Source organism: Acromyrmex echinatior, chromosome 5, assembly GCF_024713525.1.
Source record: "Acromyrmex echinatior isolate Ae372 chromosome 5, ASM2471352v2, whole genome shotgun sequence".
Classification (NCBI taxonomy): Eukaryota; Metazoa; Arthropoda; class Insecta; order Hymenoptera; family Formicidae; genus Acromyrmex; species Acromyrmex echinatior.
The window spans coordinates 13,738,224-13,762,413 of NC_141856.1; the positions used below are offsets into that span (position 1 = coordinate 13,738,224).

Genomic DNA, 24,190 nt, shown 5'->3' on the forward strand with positions numbered 1-24,190 from the left:
ATTGTTAAAATGTTATATTGGAATCTTTTAGAAGACACATATATATATATTTTCTAACATTGCCGCAATGTTTACAATTACAGCAATATTGTACAACGTGCGTGTAATACTGCAATTTTGCAATAAGAATAAAATATATTTGTAACATTTTTCATCATTTTTCATAATATATTAATTTAGATGTTTAGCCAGAGACGGCCAAAGTAGAGATTCATTAAATTATAAACGAAATCGCAGCTTCCTGAGATATATTATAGATATATTTGTTCAGAACAGATTCCGATCGGAATTATTCCGTTTGCCTTAAAAAATACAATAGAAATATAAGGGAATTATGAATAATTCCGATCAGAATTCATTCCGAGAGAATAATTCCCTAATTAAACGTTGGCGTCTTCATTAAAATTGTCTTTTTTATTGTTCATTTCTATCAATAAACATTAACTTTAATCTGTTATGACTATATCTACGAATATAGATTAACTTTAGAATTAGAGAGAAAAAGAGTAAGTTAAAATTAATCTATAATATCCATTTTTATCTATATATAGATTTTAACTTTAATTCATTCTTTACCTTTTATTAATTCTTGAGGACTAAAAATAGAAAAAAAAGAAGCAAATTAAAATGAGATTACGGCCAATCTACATAAAGAGAAATTGACATTGTATGTGTGTTAATTTATTCTTTATCTTTATCTAAGCATTAGAACTAGAAAAAGTTAAAGTATAATTCCTACCTTTTAATCTCCTTCTTTTTAATCAATTCCTACATCTAAACAATTATATATACACACTTCTGCAAAATTATTTTTACACGTGGGCAGTCAACTCTTTTTGCACGTCTCTGACTGTATATAGTACATCGCACAACAAAAATGCTAGTGAGAGATAAGGAGTCACATGTTACAATAGACAATAAAATAGAGAGGAAACAAATTTTATAATAAATTCATGTGTCAAATAAGGAAATGATTCGACAATTTTTTTTTAGACATACAATATATAGCGTGTGGTCCATTCAGCTCTCCAATGCTCTTCGATTTTGATTGATCAATTGGAAAAAAGAATTTTACTAATTGACCAAAAAATATTTCGAAGCATGTGTAGCATCGAATGGACCATAGCCATAGCTAATACAGAATCTATTTCGAACAATCTCAAACAATCCAAACTATTCGATTATCAGACTTGTTCAGTGAGTTGCTGCAACGTTTCTGCATATGTAATTATATAAAGCAACGGTTTATAGATAAATTTTAGTGAACGTTTGCAAATTAAGTGTTGTGCCACGAAAGAAAAGCGATGCTCGCGCGGAAAATTTATTTCAAACGTCACAGAACGTCGAAAAACCCACCAACGGTCAATCTTGCGCAATGGGATATCGTACGACCAATGCGATTGTTCGCAGCAGTGCCAGGTGGCGTGCGCGCATCGGCCGGCGCATGCGCAGTTCCTCGCTGCGATAAGAAAATAGTCCGCCTTCGCGAAAACACGATACAATCGCCGGGGCAACGGCAAGAGACGCAACGACGATTTTGTATCTGAGATAATCATCGCGATCGTGTTGAATTTTCGTCGCTTGTTAATAGCGGGTTACATTTTTCACGTAGGCGTAATCCCAGGTTCGTTCGCAGCGGGCGCGAGAATCTCAAAGGCTGCCGGATATTACTACGCCGCACGTTGTGTGCGAAGGAAACGGCGAACGGCGGAGTACAAAAGGAGAGAGCGAGAGGGGGCGATAAATCGCGCAGCTGGGCACCGCGAGAGCGAGGGAGACGGACGGCGGATCGGCCCGCCAGGCAGGAAGTGGACGTCAGAGTGGGGGCAACGTCGAAGGCAGTTGAGTCGGTGGTGGCTACATGTGGATATCCGCCGGTCGTGACGAGAACTTTCGTATCACGGAGCAGACGTTAATTTCCTCGCGTCGAATCGCGGGAGCCGTGACTTATCACACTGTGAACGAGAGCAATTCGCCGAATTAATCATGCAGATGGACCCGACGACGTTGCAGCTGATCCAAGTCCTCGAGAGGACCGTCTCGTCGGGTGAGTGTGTCGGAGTCGTATCGTCGTGGCGACGTCACGGAGGACCGGCGGGCCGTTTTCTTTCATTCAGGCGTCTTGTCGAGATTTCGCTCGAAAGCGCGATGACGACGCGATGCTGGGTGCAACGGCGACGGTGGCTGCGACGGCGGCTGCGAGGGCGATGGCGAGTCCGATCTGGAGCACATGAGAGAGATATCGGGGGAACCGCGTGCGCGTCATCGTTCTCGATTCCGGCGAGGCTCGTCGCAACGTGCTCGGATCGGACGGCCGCCGCCTTAGCCGATCGCGCAATTTTTCTAGCGAGACGGCTGCCGTCGTTGTCTCATTGACGGGACCGTGAGCCATTTCGCATGCTGTTAGGCGCGATATCGCGCCTGATCGCGCCCCGTCGTACTGTTGCTAGGCGCTTTGTTCGCCGCCGGAAAAGTATTGTCCCGTGTGACGGTTGCTGATATTCGCACGCATTGGCGCGACACGCATCGCGAGGCACCTCGCTTTCGTCTAACCTACGGTTTTCCATGATTTCTGGCGTGGTACTAGTCTTTAGTACACGTAATGCTTTTTTTCAATTTTTTATTACACACGACGGATCATTCGTGTCTTAGGTTAATTTTCATCACTTTCACAAAAATTATTAAGTAATTCTTTAACATATACTTTAACACCTTTAGAAAGTATGTATAAGGTGTATTAAAAAAATTGAACATGAATGTTATGACTATTCTGGAGAGTGCATTTTGTTTCATGCATGAGATGCATGATGTATCATTTTATTCTTGTTAGTCATCAAGTATTAAAGGATACAATGATACATTAGGTCTGTTCACATTGCTTGAAATCCTTAAAAGTTTCGCATTTAAAATGAGATAAATATATATTTGAACGTTGAAGAGGAAGAAAGTGAAGATACTGAGTGTAGAAAGTACAAGCAATGCTTAGGCAACATGAACAGTTCAATTATGTTTATCATGCATGAAACAAAACGTACTCTTATATCAATTTTTATCAATGTAGTTTAATTTCAATCTCAGTCAGAACTAATTTATATTTTTTTAATTCTAAGAATTTGAAAAAGATAAAGAGTAATTTGAACCGAGATTAAAGTTAATCTACATTAGTAGAAATGTCATGAGTATCTCAAAGAAAAGAAATGCGCAGGATATGATATCTAATTGTATCCAGAATTAATATTCTTAATATTAATTATGACATAGGAATATAATATGTCTCTATTGCATTTTCAGACAAGAATGAGCTGGTGGCAGCGCAGACTTTCTTACAGCAGGCGGCTGAAACTAATCTCGTAAGTATAAATTTGTCACTGTGCCACTATGAGATTTATCTTGCGTTAGTGCAAGAAATATTCAATTGCAATACTCGGTGGTATGTCTGTTTCAGCATGAATTCGTGCAACGACTCAGTGCCGTGCTGGTCACAGTCGGCGCGAGCCCCGTCGCCCGCATGGCAGCGGGCTTACAGCTCAAAAACCAACTTACCTCCAAGGATCCTGATATGAAGTTCCAATATCAGCAACGTTGGCTTACTATCCCTGTTGAAACGAGGGAATATATTAAGAAAAATGTAAGAAATACCATATTTATCCTATTCCTATTTTCTCATATTATTTTAACATTTTAGTCTATTATATTAGAGATGATATTTTTTCTTCTGAAAATTATAATTATATATTACTTGAAGTGAGTATGAAACAGAAATGTTTTTATTTTTTTCTCTATTATCTGTTTTATACCTTTACTCTCAATTTTATTTTTATGTTTACTCTTTTAATCCTACTTGTAGATAGGTAAGTGACAAGATAGTAAGGTGATTCAATTCTGAACGAAAGATTTGAATCCAATTTTATGGTTCAAGTTTGATAACACTAATTTATAATATTTAAAAAAATGTTCTTTTTTTAATTACTTTGAAGTAGACAAGATACTTTTTTAAATAAATTTTTGAATATTGAAGACGAAACCGCATGTCAAATTTTATTAACACGACGTTTGTGAAATAATAGAAATTTCATGTGCAAAAAATAATTTTTTACGATATATAACATTTTTTTAAAAAAGTTTAATATTACTTTGAAATTTTGATAAGAGGTCATGAATATATCCTTTATAAAATGCGTTCCTTTTTATTTCAATATCTTATTTTTTAGGCATAATATGAAAGATTTAAATATGAATTTTTTTAAGGTGACATTTTTCGCATGGGACGATGAAATTGTATACTTTTATAATTTTTATTTTGTGACATTGACAAATTTAGAGATTTGTTAAGGAGCTTGTTAGCGTGCCACAAGCGACATTTTTTTTAAGGTCAAATATGAAAAAATAGAATATTAAATCATTCAAATTATAATATTACATTAAAAAAGTATTATTTACATGTATAATTCTTAAAATCTTTTATTTTAAATTATATCAACAAAAAAAAAATAATATAATGAAATCTGTTTTTTATATCTAGTTCTTAAAATTAAAAAAATATTTTTAGAATATAAAAATTATAATTAAGCATGTCAAGTGCTAAAAATATATATAACACTTTGCTATAAATATTTTTAAAAAAGGTTAGCTATTTGTGGCTATCGATAAACAGTACAATTTATCGTTATAGATTCTGCTAAATGTGTATGTACATATATACGGAGGCGTTATGAAGTACTAAAAAGATTACATTCCAGTATAGAGCGCAAAACTCTGAAGCTACATTCTGTTGTATCCAGTACTGAAAATCTATAGTGTATGTTACGTACATTATAGATTTTTAGCACTAGCAGTGAAGAAATTGGTAAAACTTCCTTTCTTTTGGTTGTTGATTTGTTGCGGTTGACAGAAGATGATGATTTCATTATCCTGGCAACCCTGGGACTGGGGCGCGAAAGCAAATTCCAATGTAAGACATCTAAGACAGTCGTAACACCTCCATATACAATGTGTCTCATGTACATTACCTACCTCGAATATTTCGAAAAACCGCATTAAAAAAATGTTTGGAAATAAAAATTATATGGTTTGTGTATGTGTATTGATATTACAAATTAGAACTTGACTTCACCGTCAAGGTGAAAATTTACTATTTTAGAAGAAATATTTAAATATTTAAATTTTTATTATTTAAAATAAATTTTTCATAACATGGTTGTAAGTAAATATAAAAAGTAAGATATTGAAAAAAAAAGCATTTTATGGGATAAGGAATACATTCCGACTTCTAGTCAGAATTTCAAGGTAACGTTTACTTTCTTTACAAAAAAAATGTATCGTCAGAAAACTATTTTTTCATTCTATGAATTTTTATAATAATAGTAATAGTAATCGTAAAAAATTATTACAAAAATGATCAAAAGTAACATTTTTTCAGAGTGTGTTAAATATATTGGTCAATTATTTTCCTTCATGCACAAAGAGGTATACTTATTCTTGCAGATTTTAGGAGCGTTGGGAACAGAAAACAATAGGCCAAGCTCTGCAGCACAATGCGTCGCTTATGTTGCTGTTGCCGAGTTGGCAGTCGGGGAATGGAGCGAATTAATTCCATTATTAGTCAATAATGTTGTCAACCCGTCCAGTACCGAGATGATGAAGGAGGCTACTTTAGAGACTATTGGATATATCTGCCAAGAAATCGAAAGTGAAGTGCTAGTATCACAATCAAATGAGATTCTTACTGCTATCATTCACGGTATGAAGGGTTCGAGCACGTCAAATCACGTTCGGCTAGCGGCTACAAGCGCTCTATACAATTCCTTGGAGTTCACCAAAGGAAACTTTGAAAAAGAGGTTAATATTATCATTGACGCGAATATCATTTTTATATACAACTATGATACAATTTATGCAATAAATAACTAATCTTTTAATCCTATATAGACAGAACGAAACTTCATAATGGAAGTAGTATGTGAAGCCACTCAGTCTACCAATACTCAAATCAGAGTGGCTGCGTTACAGTGTCTTGTGAAAATTATGTCACTGTATTATCAATACATGGAACCATATATGGCTCCAGCATTGTTTCCTGTAAGTATTATTTGTGTGGATTTCAATTGTCTTTAAAATATTACATATTAAATATAGTGTATATTTTATTAATGGAATTTTTTTTATTTTAGATTACATTAGAAGCTATGAAATCTGATATTGATGAAGTGGCACTTCAAGGAATAGAATTCTGGTCGAATGTATCTGATGAAGAAGTGGACTTATCAATGGAGGAAGGAGAGGCATCGGAAGGAGGTCGCCCACCGCTAAAAGTCTCGCGGCACTATGCTAAAGGAGCTTTACAATATTTAGTACCAGTGTTGATGAAAAAATTGACCAAGCAAGAAGAATTTGATGATGAAGATGATTGGAATCCTTCGAAAGCTGCTGGAGTTTGCTTGATGTTGCTGTCGTCTTGCTGCGAAGAAGCTATTGTTCCGTTCGTTCTTCCTTTTGTCAAGGATAATATTAAAAGTCCTGACTGGAGGTATAGAGATGCGGCTCTGATGGCGTTCGGTTCGATTCTTGGAGGTTTAGAACCTGCCACATTGAAACCGTTAGTGGAACAAGCCATGCCAACTCTCATTGAGCTGATGTACGATAACAGTGTAGTTGTCCGTGATACTGCGGCTTGGACATTTGGACGCATATGCGAGATGATTCCAGATGCTGCAATCAACGAAACCTATCTGAAGCCATTGTTAGAATCTTTGGTGAACGGACTGAAGGCAGAACCACGGGTTGCTGCTAATGTATGTTGGGCATTTACGGGATTAGCAGAAGCGAGTTACGAGTCTGCTGAGGCCAGCGAAGATGGCAATCAACCAGAAACGTACTGCATGTCACAGTATTTTGATTTTATCATTCAACGACTTTTGGAAACTACTGATCGACCAGATGGGGCTCAAGCGAATTTGAGATCTGCTGCTTATGAGGCTCTCATGGAGATGGTGAAGAACTCGCCGCGTGATTGTTATGTAACCGTACAAAAAACTACAATGGTGATACTGGAGCGACTGCAACAAGTATTGCAGATGGAATCGCACATACAGAGTCATTCGGATCGTGCCCAATATAACGATTTGCAGTCGTTGCTTTGTGCGACTTTACAATCAGTCTTGCGTAAAGTCACTACAGAGGACGCTCCGCAAATATCCGATGTAATAATGACCGCTTTGCTTGCCATGTTTAACTCAAACTCCTGCAAATCAGGTGGTGTACAGGAGGATGCGCTCATGGCAGTTTCGACCTTGGTTGAGGTGTTAGGCGAAGGTTTCTTGAAATATATGGAGGCATTCAAACCTTATCTCTGTCTTGGCTTGAAGAACTATGCCGAATATCAGGTGTGTTGCGCAGCGGTCGGTCTCACCGGTGATATCTGCCGCGCTCTCAAGAACAAGATGCTTCCTTATTGCGATGAAATTATGACTCTGTTGTTGGAGAACCTCAGCAATAACGCCGTGCATCGCTCAGTTAAACCGCAGATCTTTTCGGCTTTCGGTGACATTGCCATGAGTATTGGACCAGAATTTAAGATATATTTGGATGTTGTATTGCAGACGTTGGTGCAAGCATCGCAGGCTAACGTAGATAGAAGCGATTACGATATGATCGATTATCTCAACGAGTTACGCGAGGGCGTACTCGAAGCTTACACTGGCATAGTTCAAGGTCTCCGCGGTGATGGGAATAATTGTCCGGATGTCGCTATTTCTCTTATCGAGCCGCATGTGCCGTACATTATACAATTTATCACCTCGATAGCGCAAGATCGCGAACATTCCGAGGGTAATGTGTCGGCCGCGGTAGGCCTGCTAGGCGATCTCGTCATGGTGTTCGGAACCAAATTATTGCCTATGGTGGAGACCGAGCCACTTAATGATTTGCTGACCAAGGGTAAGAAGTCACGCACTCACAAAACTAAACAGCTGGCGAGTTGGGCTGCGAAAGAGATTCGAAAGCTCAAGACTGCTGCCAACGCTACGTCCAGTTGGTGAGTACCTTTTCTTTATATTCTTTCGATTTGTTTTATGCTCAGTCTTTAATTAATTCGCAAAGTTCTCGATGCGATTTGATCATTTTAATCGACGCGCGATGCACTAACACTGCATATTATTTTGAGTTTGACTTTGGTTCGCATTCCGTTAAAGGAATGAAATTTATCTTCATTATTTTTGTTCCTTTTTTGCGCTTTTCCGCACTCTGCCTTTATCATGCATATTCGATTTTACTATCTCACCATACATTCCTCGGTTGTTAAGTTTAATTTAACTGGCGAGCTTTTCATAGTAAGGATAGGATGTAGTTAGGATAAAATTGTTAGAGGAAACAGAGAAGGGGGAGGGCGGAAGATAGAGAGACTGAAGGCGAGAGAGGAGAGAGAGAGAGAGAGAGAGAGAGAGAGAGAGAGAGAGAGAGAGAGAGAGAGAGAGAGAGAGAGAGAGAGCGCACGTGAGCATTGAAGAATCACTTCAATGTTGATAGGAATGCACTATCTTTTGTCATAGCGTTGTTTTCTGTCCCTCGGTTTCCCCGCGTACGCGATTTGAAACGTCCGCTGGAAACTCCCCCTCTCCAAAAAGAACGAGCACCGATGAGCGACGGTGACTGATATTTGGCTCGCTTTTGTTGTTTACAGATCACCCCACGGTTGTACTGTCGTGCAATTTGATTTGACTAGAAAGCTATCAAACACAATACAAAGACAACAAGATTGGATGGTGCGGATGCGAGTTGATGGATGTGCGTGAGTTCCGAAGCGATAATGACGAGATGGAGTGATGAGTCTGCACGTGTCCCTATCTGGCGACGGTATTTTATTGATATAATATATCGGTGTCGAGCGCATCTCATATGATAAGAGAGAAAGGGATTTTTAGCGAGAAAGCGAGAATGAAAGAAAGAGAGAGAGAGAGAGAGAGAGAGAAAGAGTGAGACAATGAGAGAATAAAAAAAATACCTGTCTGCCGGATGTTGACAACGGATGATGAGGAGTGCAAGTGGATGTTGCCGATGAATGAATCAAGGTCAAGTGAAAAGTCTGCCGAGAAGAAACAAATGATTCTGGTTGCAAGTATGCCTGATACAAATAAGCCCTGCGGCTTTTATCCGCGTGATTGAGAGATTAAAACCCAAGAAGAGAGAAAGAGAGATAGAGGACAACTTCAGTGAACGATTACCATGAGCAATGAGAAAAATTATCGAAAGAAGACATGAGAGAGCGCAACAGGAATATCAAGCGAAGTGGATGGATACATACGAGTGAGGGAGAGTGAGAGTAAGAGACTCAGGGAGAATTTCTGAAACAAAGTGTTAGTATGATAGATATGAAAAAGAGTGAATGAAAAATGTAGTAAAATATATGATATAATCATGTGTGTGCGTGTGTGTGCGTGTATGTGTGTGTGTATTGTATGTATGAGAGAGGGGGAGAGAGAGAGAGAGAGAGAGAGAGAGAGAGAGAGAGAGAGAGAGAACGAGTCTTTTATTTACAGTGACTCACCGTTAACTCGTTGTAAAGCTCGTACCGAGCTTATCAATGACGTGCATCAAATTTTGAATCGCGGTTTTTAGCCACCAATGCTTAAAACTGCGCCGAATTTACCTGCGTAGAAAGAGAAAGAGTATCGCTTTCCTATGCAACAGAATGAATGGACGGCGAAGGAGAAAGAGAGAGAAAGAGACAGACTGATTGTGAGTGTGAAAGGTCGGGAAGATTACAGAACTCAACTTGGGTGCCCCTTAATCCGATCATGCTGCGCGAGAATCCATGTGACCTGTTATGTATGAGATGATGCGTATGTTACTTTTTCCCCATACGTGAATGTCTGTTGCTGTTGATTGGATAATTAAAGTTAATATTTTGATGGCACAAATGATTTAGTTGTACCGAAGTCCTCGTCCGGCCTGAACGTCCGTAGGAGCAAATGATCTCGAATGCTCAAGAATTTTCCAATTTCCTCAAACTTTCTCCCCTTATACTCCCGTCATATAAGTCCTTTTTAGTAGTCGGTCAAGTTATATCACGCGATCACGGTATTCACGAGTGGTGTCGCAGACGAGGAGCTTTTCGCACTGCCATTTGGAACAACGCTGCACGGCTTGTCCAGACATTTTTTAAACACTCGTTTCTTCCTCTCTTCTCTCCCCGTTCGTAAGGCATCTGGACCACTCGAGATCTATCCTGGGTGAGATCGTCTTCCTGATCGTATGTTACTATGCAGAAACGCCCGTCGTTCCCGTGTTTGCTCGACGGGAGTGTCTTTTCGCGGATCGCTAGGACTTTGAGAAGATACCGTGATCGCGTTTAAACTAACCGAATTCTGTCAAACGGATAATTGATATAGTCTAGAGTCGTAGCCTGGAGATAAATAGTCTAGTGGAGAATTCTCTCTTTCGTAGGAATCTAAGTTCGCGGTGAAATCACGCGCTTTGATTTATGCGAAATCGCGAAAAATCCCTTCTCCACGTTCGACCGGGATGTCTCAAGTATCCTACATCTCTACCTCCGTTTACACTGCGTCCTTGATGACGAATAGTCAGTGCCGTGCTCCTTAACCGCGAATTGTCGCCGCGAGTTCCATAGAGTCACGAAACCTCCTCCTTTTCTAATTGTGATCCGCGATTTTTAGCGAAATAATATCGCAATGCGGAGTTACGTCACGTCATCGTCGTCGTCGAGAAACGTGTCTGCGGTAGTGCCATGCATTCCAAATGCTTTTGCCAGTAGATCCTTCTTTCATAATTTGAATATTTTGTAGCGATTTCGCGTTCATACATACCTATATATCTTTAGATTTTTATCGTGATTTTCCGAATGCGAAAGGGAGATAGTATATTAATATAGAAAAATCTCTAGTTTTTTGAATTTATTAAACGCGAGGCAAAACGTGTTTTGACAAATATCAGCGCGGAGACATACGGTTTCAGAAATTTCATTGGCACCGACTTCAGTGTAACACATGGATTATGTTTCACTGATTTATTTTTGTGTCTCCGAAAATTAAAATTTGTGTGTCCTTAATCATTCATCGAGGAGAGCAATGCACTTTTCAAACATGCTCAAACAATTTTTATATTTATGAATTACTTTGCACACAACACGCGATAACATTGATTAGCATATTATTCCGCATAAATGTTGCCACTGTATTTCGCAGCCTGGGTTTTTACGAGAAATATTTTTAGATACCTAACTTGCATAAATTCTAGAAAAATAATCTCTTGATTTTTATCCTTTGTTTAAGAAGTGTGTACGACAATTTTATTTTTTTTTATCCACGTATCTATTAGATTTGATATCGACGACAATGTTAATGATAATACTATCTTCGATTGTAAGAGATATTGTCAAATTGTAAATAATCAAGTAAGAGGCGTTTAATCGTCGGCTTGAAATACTACTCTCGAGTTAATATCAAAGTTTAATGTGGGAGATATATATACATATATATATTGAGATCACTTCTCTAAGAGAAGGCTAAACTATTTTTCTAAGATGAGATCTTTCATAAATTACGAGATAAAATAAAATAAAATATCTTGGCAAAACACAGGAAAATGTTTCGAACTTGTGGCAATATTTATTCGAACTGTATTGTATATATATATATATCTATTTTAAGGCGATTATGTTGAATACCAACGATTTTCAAAAATCTATAAACATATATCTGTAATATTCTTTTGTTTTAATTAATAAACTATCAAATAATGTTAAATTTATGACATCAATGATTCTGACATACGAATTTATTAAGTATTTCAATAATATTTTATATTTATCAAAAAATTGATTATTCTTATCGAAATGTCGATTCCTTGAACGCTGAAATTTCGCCGCAATTTGCCGTTTTAATACGATTGTCATCGATGGCGGTTAATTAAAAATCGCAATCAATGCCTTGATCGCGATGGATTATGGATGGACGGTAAAGAGGCGCGTGTATATTCTTTTCTTTTATACATTCCATTTAGTAGAGATTAGGTAGAAAGAGAGAGAGAGAGAGAGAGAAGAAAAAATAGAATGAAAGTGCCACAACGGAGAGGACAGCGGTGCGTGTCTTTCCGTATCTTGTAAAGAACTCGATCACTCGCCTATTCTTCTGATTCGCAATCGAGAGTTTGCAATTTCTGTGTGTGACGGTCGTCGGAATTCGCAGCGTTCCGATTTTGGTGCTGAGATCGATTGTTCTTTTAAAATTAATCTGGTGCTAAATCGTGAAATCGTAACGATGATTCTGAAATCAATTAGTCGTTATTTATATTGATTGTGCATCAATGTACATATTTATAGAGTTTTATTATTATTAACAAAGATTACATTATATTATCTCTATGAAATGTAAACGGTTTAATCTATATATCTTTTTTTATAAATCTTTAAATTATTGAATTATATATAACAAAAAAATAATTACTTCCGATTTAAATAAAAATGGGAAAATAAAGTTATGCAATTTAATTTGTTGAACAATAAGAATTTTATAAGATAGAAATATTTTTCTCCTTAAAGTCCATAATTCATTGTTAAATATTCAATAGTAAAAGATTTCTGATCAAATCTATATTGAGAGTTATCGAAGGCTAAAAATATGATTAAGAACGTAATTATCGTTCCGATCAATATTTTCATATATAAAAAGTTTTCATATATATTATATTCATTTATTATAATATTTATATAATCATGCGTTTCTTTTTGAAAAGATCTCAATTTTTGCGCGAAATCGCCGCGAATTGCGTCGCCGAATTCGCCAATAAGGGGAAAAAGGCAGAACGAGAGAGTCAGATGCGAGAATGAAGCGTGAAATCGCTGAACGGATGAATCAAAGATATGTGATTTAAAAGAAAGAGATGTGTGTGTGAGAGAGAGAGAGAGAGAGAGAGAAAGCGTAGGAGACAAAGCGACGAGATACAGAAGTGACAAAAGATACAAAAATACAAAAAAAGAAAAATAATAGATATATATGTGACTGTGATTTTTGGAGAGACTCTCGTGTGCGAGGAGTCGACGTTCTATCCTGAAGAGAGCACGGTCCTCGCGACCTTTCGCGATCTTTTCGTCGATCGTAGAGACGAAGCTCTGGCGAACGATCCTGATCCTAGCATATCCTACGATCAAAGCTCCTTCTCTTTCTCCTCTACCTCGACAACCTGATCGAGCCTGAAACGCACATGTCGGGATCGTGGCCAGAGGTAATCGCTCTCGAGTACCGTGCTTCATCAGACTGGCTTCGTAACGAGTATCGATATCCTTGTCAGTATAATTAATTCTTTATCCTGTAGACTAGGCACTTGTTAATCAATCCCTATTTTTTTATCGAACGAATTAAAAATTCCTTTAACAGAGCTTCGGATAATCCGTGCAACAAGAGAAGTCTATATATATATTCCAAAAATTCGTATGCCAAAGATTTCTTAAAAGTGATAGGAGATTAACACAGGAAGTGTTAATTCAACGTGAAAAAAAAAAAATTATCGGATTCCGACGCCGCTCTGTGAGAAGATCACTATAGACTGTAAGCCATCGCAAAATATTCGCGCGAAGCCTACGTTCTTAACAATAGATTTTTCCGCCGTAACGACGTCTTCGTGACGATCCGGAAGAAGCGACGTAATACGTCCTTGCAGCGGAAGATCCTCGGTGCGTGATGAAACGAGGATTTCTCGTCGGCATGCGAAGCCAGCCTGGAGGAACTTATAATAGCACGACAAAGCGACTTATCTTGTCGACTAATTAGTTGTTTAGCCTTTTCATCGTCGAGACTCCTAGAGTGCGTGCGATGCTTACCAGAGCGAACGTACGTGATATGAGCGTATTTTACGTAGTATATTTAAAAATCGTGTGCATTACGCTGTATCAGTGATGATGTGCGCTGTGAAGTAAGTAAGGAAGTTTACCAGGGATGCGTCGATGATGATTGATGGAGCGGATCGGAGAGAGAAGATGATGGTGATGATAATAATGCTGATGATGTTGATGTTGATGTTGATGTTGAGGATGATAATAATGATGAGGATGTTGATGATAATGTGGTTGGCTCGTGATTCGTCGTGAATCGCGGCGTCACGTTCGAGAAGAGAGAACGGATCGTCGATGCATGGAGAAACAGAAGGCCAAGCAAATATGTAAAAGTAAATATAAATTTTGTATCGCGAGGCGGGCCGGATCGCGCCGCTTGTCGGCCTGCGGGATCGATGGAAAATTTCATTTCTGAGAAAATGTGAGTGCACTATATTATTAATATACTAATCTCTATATAGCTAATATACTGATGTATATTTTTGGATCCAAAAATTATAATGGAGTATTTTTAAAAATGCTGAGGAAGAGAAAGACGGTATTCATCTTTCTCTCTTTACGACTGCCTTTATATCTTGTTGCAACTGCATCTAGTATCTCTTAATTTTTTTTTAAAAATACATTTTTGAGGGGGGGGGGGAGGAGGAAGGAAACATTAGATTACAACACTACCTTACATTAAAAGCGGTACAATATTGCAGTTTTTTGAAGTTTCCAGGTGATCTCACGGGCTCGCGAGTGTCCTCGCGATTCGCCTTTCGCCTGCGGTGTCCTTGTACGTACGAGACAATATTTTCGATAATATTTTTTAACGATCGAGTCGCGAAACACGAGCCCAACGCGTAGATCTGTTGTTCGATGCTTGAAACCGCGCGGCGGTGGCGACGAGTGCATCGCAGGAGAGTAGAAGCGAGTATTCCTATTTTTTTTCTCTTTATTCTCGACGATATTGCCGAAAGAGAGAGTATTCTACTTGGAGAACTACGATTGTACTTTAAATTGCAAAAGTTGCGATTGAAAGTCCTTTCATTGCATCACATGCGAACGCCACTTCCAGGAAGAATTATCGATGCTGCAGTCTCTCCGTCAATTAAGAATCACGTGTTCCATAGTAATTAACTGTAACATATTGTATCCCATATTGAATGAAAATTCCAATAGTGCCGTAGCAATAAAGAAAATTGCGTCTGTCGAGTCTAGATGAAATTCAGTGGATCTCTTGTTTCCGCGAAATCGTCGCGATACCGACATCTCTCGTCTCGTTAAAACGACCTCGCTGAGACTCCCTGCGATTCGCAACATTTTTTCCGGGGCGGAATGCCAAGAGTGACGTCACCGTCGCGACGAAGTGGGCGAACTAATTAAAAAAAAAAAGAAAAAAAAACAAAAAAAAAGTTGCGTGCGTGAATGACGTCTGGTGCGCTGCGCGAGAGAGTGCCGAATGCTGCTGCCGATCGAGAAAAGCGATCGGATCGAGCTAATTATAATTGACGCGTGGTGGGAAGAAAATGTGTTTTCTGGGCGACCTATATATGTGTGGGTGAAGCGAGAGAAGAAAATAAAGGGGACGATTCTGGATGTGGACGTCCGCCTGCCGTCGTTGCTCCACCCTCTCCTCCAAGCAATCTCCTGGCACTCGATCTGCCGATCTCTGTAGGATAAGGCTCCTTCGTGTCGCGATAAGAACGACAGGCGACGAGCAAAAATCACGGCCTACTCTCGCGATGCGAGGGGACAATTTAATCGCTGATTTTTCGGACGGCGTGATCTCCCTTCGCAGATCGGACGTAATCATTAAATGTTTGCTCAACTCGATGCCCCCTTTTGCGTCTGCGATCGGTATCGAGCTAAGGGAAAAGCACCAAATTTGTTCGCACCTTGTGGACATCTAACGGTTTTTGACGAAGGAATAATTTAAAAGAAAAGAATTACTATTTCGAGAAATGTGATGTTACAGAAGAGATTTTATTTTGTATATTTAAGGGAAATTTGCGAGAGGGAGCATAAAGCTATCAGATTTAATGTAGCGTGAGTTGACATAATCCACTGGCTGCCACATCAACTAAATGTTACGTATTGTGACATAAAGACATTTTTATCGCAGACTTTTTCGCGACTGCACAACATGGCAATCAACATATAATAGAATAATAATTAGATATTGAATATCGCGTGATTGGGTAAGAATACTCAGTAAGAATACTAAAATTTCAATGAAGATCCATCAATATCTCAGACTGTACGGAGCATTTACTCGGGAATTTCAATGAACGTCAAGTAAATCCCGAAATTTTAGAGAGCCAAGTGAATGAAGACAATACGTAACATTTGTACATTTTTTAAATTATGAATTTTAAATTAAAATTTGAAAACAGTTTGACTTACAATTTCAAAATTGATAATATATAGGTATATATTACTCAAAGTTACTGTCTACTCCATCTAAGTTTTGGATTCGTGCAAATAAAGTGTTCTCTGTCTTTTTGAAGGATCTCTTTCATCTAAAAAAAAAATATCAAAATCTTTCTTATGAAATTATTGATTTAACCAGCGTGTCCGAAAATTAGAAGAGTAGACGATCCTAAGCATTGCAATTATAATCCGATAATTTTTAAATAATGTGCATTTCTTCCTTCACTTGCTTCTTTGATTGTGAGCTCTTCTCTTGACAGTCGCAAGGAGCTAATCGGAATTTAATGGGAGAGGGTGCGGCATATCAACGCGGTGCAAGAACTGAATGCATCGCGTTATCGTTTTATTCCTATTCGGTTCGAATCAGTCGTGTGGTGCTTGCGAGGATTGTGTTTCCTGTGGTGATTTATAATTGACAACGACAATGTGACTTCGGCTACATCGCTTACGTGAGTGCCAGAGCGATCGTGGAATGATTGGGGGACGATTCTTCGGAAAGTGTGTCTAGCGTATAATTGGTCACATTAATGATCGTTCGATTAGCAGGCTTCACAAGGCCCTTACAAGACACATGGAGAAATATCGCAAGCGCAACTATTGTAACTCTTCGCGTAAAGACGCGAAGACGTTCTTTTCGGCGTTCGCACGTCCTCGATGCACGGGGATGCATCATCCACGTTTGCATCGCACAGGAACAATTCGATTTGCATATCACTTAAGACATTAATGTGGCTGACTGTACCGTTGAGTGCAAGAGACAAGATTATACGAATCGCCAAGCGACAGTGCCATATAATATCGAGTCATTTCGACTGCTGTTTCTTCACCGATTTAATTTGTCTTTCTTCGTAAACACGAGCGAGCTTCGAAACGCGGGAGAAGCGCTCGCGATTCGGGAGTGTGAATATCGAGAAATCACGAAACGAGATTTAATCGGCAGAAATTGCGAATTGCTTCCTATTTTTATTTCATAGTTTTCTTTTCTCTCACGAAAAACATGATGGCCCGAAAATAAATTCCATTTGAAATCTACTTACACGCGATGATACGCATTATTACTTATACAGTCGCCGATCAAATACATCGAACACAGCTAAATGTGTCACTGCCCTTTCTCGAACATCTCAGTTTTACACCTAGCGCGTATTTTTCACTTTTTCTTCGCGACAGTATTTTTGGAGAAATTAACATTTTATTTTTTATTTTATATCACTATTTTTATAATAGGTCCCGTAAGTATCGCCTCAGATTATTTATGTTGTTACGCTCGCTAGAGAGAATTCAGTATTAAATAATCTAAGGATTTTTTTTTAATGAAATTAAAAATTTATGTCATGATGGAACTTTGAAACGAAAATCCCATCTATCCAGATGGAATGGGGATGAAAAGGCGATCAGCTGGCATCATGCGTTCGTAACAGCATGTGCGTGTCAGCGTTACTCTTAATCTTTTCTAAATACCTTTAATCTAATTTAAAGAGCACACCCCGCGTCACAGATCACCTCGCCCGTTCGTTGTATTTCCGATACGTTCTTTGGAACAATGCAAACGTGCGCGTACAGCTGATCAAGATATCAGTGTTATTATTTACAATAAGTTATAAATTCACGTTTTTTTAATTGGAGGAGTTTATGCAACTTAATATATCTGGGTGCATCGATTGCGTTATACAAAAGAAGCACAATCGACGTTTGTTGTGTTTTACAGTTCTCGCCAATCATTCGTCATCTGATCTATTGTGTGAATCCAGATTGTGAAGAATTAATTATATCTTTTTTTTACCGTAAATTTTTAAAAATTTTTTAAAAATTAAACCAGGTCATACATTTTTCGTATCTTTTGAATATTAAACGTGAAAACTGGAAAACGGATTAAGAATCTATTTATAGATATATCGATAAATAATTTCGAAATTATTAAAAATTAAATATTATATAAACTCAGCAACTGAAGAATACTCGAACTCACTGGTGTTCTTGTATTTTGGATCCGTGTCCTGTTAATAGAAGTCGCAGCTCGGCGAATCGCCGTCAGTGCTGAAATCATTGAGGTGCATGGTGCACTTTTGTGAATCCACAAGAAAGAGAAGTCACTCTTATTGCTTTTATTGCGGAGGGAGAAGGGCAAGAAACGATGCAACGCGCTTCGCATTGGTCAAATCATCCACGGATGGAGGCTAATGCACATCACGTGACGCCTTTGTAAGGTATCATCGAGGCTTTCGATAACGTAGGACGAGGTCGAAGTTTACCGAAATGGAGCGACAAGACGGTGGTGACTCGACGCGGACCGATAATGCCGGAGTCGCGAAAGCTGATGTAAGTATTATTTATCTGCTTCTTTGAACGATATTCTTTTATCTCTTATTTCGATTATGCGAAAGCGAAATTTGATATTGAAAATAGCGCTAAGTTTAACTTTTTATTCGTTATCGAAATGTTAACGTATAAACTTATTGATAACTAATATATGTATGATAACTAGTATAAACTTATTGATATGTTTTTGAAATCTCATTAAAACATGATTAAAATGTTTTATGAAACAAGGCTTAGTAAAGTAATTTTGGAATTTTGAAAACAAATCTAGCTAAGGAGAACAATTCCAGCAAGAGAGAAAGAGAGAGAGAGAATGAGGGGGGGGGAGATACAATTATTATTATTCTTTAATTACTGCAATTTGAATCACAAATTTCTGAAGAAATCTTGATACGATTATGTCTTAATGAGATAAAAGACACAACTAATTCATATGATTTTTTTTAAAGATATATGTGATTCTATATCAGTTCGGATAGAAAAAATGTGTATTTTGTCTTTTCTTAAAATTTTTCTTATACTTTTCTTTTAATATTAAAAATGTTGCCAATTCTGCTCAGGAAATCTATAACAGATAATAAAAAGCAATAACGATAAGATGTATAATTAGAATTCTATAATTAGAAGTGCTATTTGATTGCGAATAATTTTGCATAAATGTTTCATAGGATGACTTCGATCTCGACGATCTTCTGCCGATTATTGGCGAGTTTGGTCGTTATCAGAAGCAGTTGTTATGGTTGGTCTGTTTGCCGGCGTGTTTGCCGTGCGGTTTTTGCGCTTTTAATCAATTATTCATGGCAGACACACCGTTGCATTGGTGCAAGGTGCCAGGTTTGGAAAACATGGACATTGTTCGCAGAAAACGCCTCGCCATTCCTGCGAGTCAGGTGCGCTGTGGTGTAAAAGAAGAACACGATTTCAAGGTTGATGCTTATGCGCATTGCTCTTGTAGGTCGATAAAGACGCTCATTACATGTTCATGTATTTCTTGTTTATCTGTTGCTCATTACATCGTGCCGTATCTTCTTATTTAGCGCTAGATATGATAACGCTAGTTATTATTCCGTGTATTCAAACACATTTTCTTATCTTTTAATGTTGCATTCTCCTCATGACTTGTCTTTTTCTCTGTACACACGTATAATTCATTAATTAATCGCAATGTACATAAATTTTGCAAATTGAATTTTGTTTAATTGGTACTTAGCAATTGGTATTTTGCAAACGAAGCAAGCTAATTTTGGATTTATAGTTCGCTTTTACTTTGGGTGTATTTCATTTTGTGCTTACAGTGCTTGAAAACATCATTTGTCTTCAATCATTTTAATATTTGACAGACAAGGATAAATTGATGCTTACAGCGTGTAAGTGTAGACTGCATCTCTTGATTGCACCAAGAGCAGTTGGAAAAGTCAATTCTTGTAAGCACAATGTTTGTACATATATATATATATGAGATTTCGTAGCAACCCAAAATAGAAATGCGTTAGTCCTGGAGGTGAGACTGCTATTTATTTCGATTGGATAGCTCGGTAGGATCGATTCTGTCTTACAGTTCGTAGCAAATGCATTATTCATGTGATATCGCATAGTTAGATGTTAAAAGATGTTATGTAAAAGCAGGACGACAATGAGACGTATAGCCAGTGCATGAGATATGATATCGACTGGACGACGATGAATTACTCTGTCGTGGCGACATACTTGCCTAACGCGTCGTGGTCTGTCATGCCCTGCGATCATGGCTGGGAATATGAAACTTCGGAGATAACATCGTCCATCGTCATTGATGTATGTTTGTCTAATTGTACAGAAAAAATCATTAGTATAGCTTTATCGTCTTACATTGCAGCGAATCTGCAACGAAATTAATTTATGAATTAATTCATTTATTAGTACATTGAATTTTTAGAAGTGAACTAAGTTTCAAAACTTTAGACTTTTGGTACACAATTTTATTCGTTTCTGATAGAAAATTTAATTATGAATGTACGATTCTTTACGAATATACGTACGAATATATTTCATTCGAAGAAATTTAAAAATTAAAGAATAAATTTTTTTTTTAACAAAAGAAGCAAAATATTTTAGCTATATTTTTATTTCATTAGAAAATCATGTTATAGTTTGATCTCGTGTGCGATCGTGCGATCTATCCAACAATTGGTTTAGTAGTTCTTAATGCAGGAGGCCCTATAGGAGTGTATCTGTTCGGTACATTAAATGACAGGTAAACGATAATTCAGGAGATTTTTTTTCTAGAATTTCACTTTTTTCTAGAATTTATTATAATTAATTAAAAAGAAATTACATATTATCTTTTCTAGACAAATACGTATTATCTTTTGTGGACAAATACGTGTAAAAATTTATTACAATTTATTCAAAAATTTTCCTTTGTTTTACTACATTTTTGCTTATCTTATACTTTATTGTATTTCGTATCGTACTGTGTAGAATTTTATTTTGTTAAGTAAAATAAGCAATAAAATCTTTCTTTATACGTAATAAATAGCAATCTGTTTATCTTGTTGGATAGAATTGGTCGGAGGTTATCATTCTTTACGTGTTTGGCGATATTAATAATTGGCGGCTTTCTAACAGCAATTTCAAGTAATTTTTGGACTTGGGTTTCTACACGCTTTGTCGTTGGTTTGACAATACCAGCGATTTACCAGATACCTTTTATTATATGTAAGCATTTAAATGTTACAATCAATTAGTTATCCTGAAATTAATTTATTATATTAAGATATCTTATCTCAGTTCTGTGTCAACACTTGTAGTTGAGTTTAGATTTTATTATAAATTTATTTTTGTAGCTTTGGAGTTGGTCGGCCCAAATTACCGTTCATTCGTAACAGTTATGACTTGTACTTTCTATACTTTGGGTCTTTGCATGCTGGCAGGTGTCACTTATTTAATACGCGATTGGCGAACACTCGCTATGACCACAAGCGTGCCTTTTTTGATATACTTCTTTTATTGGTGGTGAGAAATATTTACAAAAATCTTTCGTAAATATTTTATAAATATTGTCTGCTATCTGGAGCATTGTACATACACTGTAAAAAATAAAATGTTAATTTTAACTTAAAGAAATAGTATAATGGACTTAAAAATAACGTATAGTGGATTTTCTGAGATATGTAAAAATGTTAAAATTGACATTTTTGCATACTTAGAAAATCCACTATACATCTTTAAGTTAAAATTAACAGTTTGCTTTTTATAAAGTAAATACATGTAAATATTTATATTTAAAAAGATTAGAGAGAAATATTAGAGATCATTATGTAGGTTCTTACCGGAATCGCCGCGATGGTTATTAGCGAAAGGTCGTCTAAGCGAGGCTAATGATATTCTTGAGATTTTGGCCCGTGTAAATGGCAAAGAACTTCCGACATCGTTTACGCAAAAACTCCGTCAGCGTATGACAATGTCAAGGTCGAACAGCGAGGAGGAGAGATTGCGAACTGGTCCTGGTGTGCTCTCGCTTTTTAAATTGCCAAATATGCGTCTCAAAACGTGTCTTATTACTTTAAATTGGTAAGTTGAAATACATACACAAACGTAATTAATCATTTTACAGTCATCAGAAGCATAATAAATTCATGTATCAATGATCCCTGCTTTTTACTCGTGGAGTTTCTGCAACGTTTTCTTCTGAACTTTGGTTACTATATTAGATTTATTTCGGATAATTGTTCTAAATTTTTAGAAAGAAAAGAATATATCTGTTTGTCATACGATTTTTCTGCAATTTTTATATCTCACATAATTACACATTGCAAATTTTGATCTTTGTAATCAATAAAAAAGTAATAATTCAAATTGATTATAAATTGAATGTGATAATTTGCTTCTAATTAGACTTGTCTCTAGAAAATATCTTAAATATAGAGATTACACGATATGATAATTTATAAACATTTTGTATGGTACGGGAATGAATGAATTTTTATTGCGATTAGGTTCGCCAATAATATGGTGTATGTTGGTCTTTCTTATTACGGCCCAGCTTTGGGAAATGAAGAACATTTGAGTTTTCTGTTTTCTTCCCTTGCCGAGATTCCCAGTTACATCGTTTGTTGGGTTGTAATGGATCGATGGGGCCGTCGATGGCCGCTTTGTTTGTGCATGGTCGTAGCTGGAGTGTCGTGCATTGCAACGGTGCTGTTATCGTCCGGTACGCACTGTTAATTAATTAATTAATGACTTGATTAATTTAGCAAGAGTGGCGATATAATCAATTAATTGCAATATCACTGAGACAATAAGTTTATTAATTGAAATTGAAATACTAAAAAAAAAGACATCAGTTTCATAATTATCTTTTTATTCAAGATGCTGTTATGGAGACTTTAATACTATTTCTCATTTCAAAATCTGCGATATCGGCGTCATTTTTAATTATTTATCCTTTCGCGGGAGAACTCTATCCCACGCAGCTACGAGGAGTTGCCATTGGCTTCTCCGCATATATCAGCGGCCTTGGACTCATCATTATACCTTTCGTAACATATCTTGTGCGTTGGAATTGATACTTGAATTTTATTTCAATAATACTTTTCTTATTATTATTTTCCACAAAATATACTTTTATAAAATTTACTATTAGTTTTTCAAATTTATAATGTATTGTTTAATAAATTTAATTTATTATCTTATTAAATATCAAAGATAATATAGACATTTATCTTTGGTTACAAACTATATTTTTATAATATACCAAATATTTGCGAACATTCGCAGGGGAAAGAAAATCTTGTGTTGCCTTTAGTCATATTGGGAACAATCTCGGTAATTGGTGGCTTATTCGGATTGCGATTACCGGAAACATTACATTACCGTCTACCACAAACGGTTGAAGAAGGAGAATTATTTGGCAAAGATTGGACATGCGCGGATTGTATCCGTTGTGTTCCAGCAAAGTATGTACTTCTATTAATTGTCACTTATTATATTTTATTCAGATAGAAAGCTATTTTAATTTAACACAAATTTCCTCTTTTAAAATATCAATTAAATCGAAATAATATATGGTAATAATTATATTAATTTGTAGAAAACTAAATGAATAATTTAGAAGTTATATTTTGATGACATCTTCTGTACATTCTTGATATAATTTCTCTATTTTTTCTTCTGAAATTGTAGACTTCTGATTTATTAAAATTTGTATTCTTTAGACCATCAATCGCGGCTTCTTATGAAGATTTGTCGATGCGAGAGACAGTAGAGATGCAGGAAGTACCCAAAGTATTGTTTACTTCATCCATTTTGGAAGAACATCAACGGCCGAGCACGACAAGTATTCGCCGTTTGGTTCGCCAATCCAGCGTGATGGATACTCAACGCGATTCTGACGGAACTATGAAGATGACTTATTGGTTTTAATTCTAGTTAAAACTCTTTGAACAAATATTCTTCTAGAAATAAAGTGGAACTTTTTCCAATTTTTTCTGTAATTGAATTAAGTATTTTTTAATAATTTTGATTAAACAATTATATTCTACCTCTTTGTCGTTGATTCATAAATTATTTGAGACATATATACTTATATATATAAAAATATTATAGTTTATATTATGTTTATAAATAAATAATTTA

At 36.7% G+C, this 24,190-nt stretch overlaps 2 protein-coding genes across 6 annotated transcripts; both read left to right on the forward strand.

Annotated features, from left to right (window-relative positions):
• Positions 1-1,792: 1,792 nt before the first annotated feature.
• Positions 1,793-18,344, forward strand: Fs(2)Ket (Importin subunit beta Fs(2)Ket). 3 transcript variants are annotated; one of them, XM_011064953.2, is made up of 7 exons: positions 1,841-2,047; positions 3,292-3,350; positions 3,446-3,628; positions 5,485-5,838; positions 5,929-6,078; positions 6,171-8,032; positions 18,263-18,344. In XM_011064953.2, coding segments are annotated over exons 1-7 (2,670 nt in total). In that variant the 5' UTR covers positions 1,841-1,986; the 3' UTR covers positions 18,264-18,344. The 3 variants fall into 3 exon arrangements, with proteins under 3 accessions (XP_011063253.1, XP_011063255.1, XP_011063254.1); XM_011064952.2 differs by lacking the exon at positions 18,263-18,344 and adding an exon at positions 8,678-17,287; XM_011064951.2 differs by lacking the exon at positions 18,263-18,344 and having other exon boundaries at positions 1,793-2,047; positions 6,171-8,036.
• Positions 18,345-18,435: 91 nt separating this feature from the next.
• On the forward strand, positions 18,436-24,095 carry CarT (Carcinine transporter). Of its 3 annotated transcripts, none has more exons than XM_087406444.1 (11): positions 18,436-18,574; positions 19,243-19,500; positions 20,201-20,368; positions 20,704-20,807; positions 21,117-21,271; positions 21,400-21,568; positions 21,878-22,126; positions 22,552-22,766; positions 22,925-23,106; positions 23,333-23,511; positions 23,770-24,095. In XM_087406444.1, exons 1-11 carry the CDS (start codon positions 18,512-18,514, stop codon positions 23,975-23,977), a joined length of 1,950 nt encoding a protein of 649 aa, XP_087262570.1. In that variant the 5' UTR covers positions 18,436-18,511; the 3' UTR covers positions 23,978-24,095. The 3 variants fall into 3 exon arrangements, with proteins under 3 accessions (XP_087262570.1, XP_011063251.1, XP_011063252.1); XM_011064949.2 differs by having other exon boundaries at positions 19,243-19,464; XM_011064950.2 differs by lacking the exon at positions 19,243-19,500 and having other exon boundaries at positions 18,468-18,574.
• Positions 24,096-24,190: the final 95 nt, after the last annotated feature.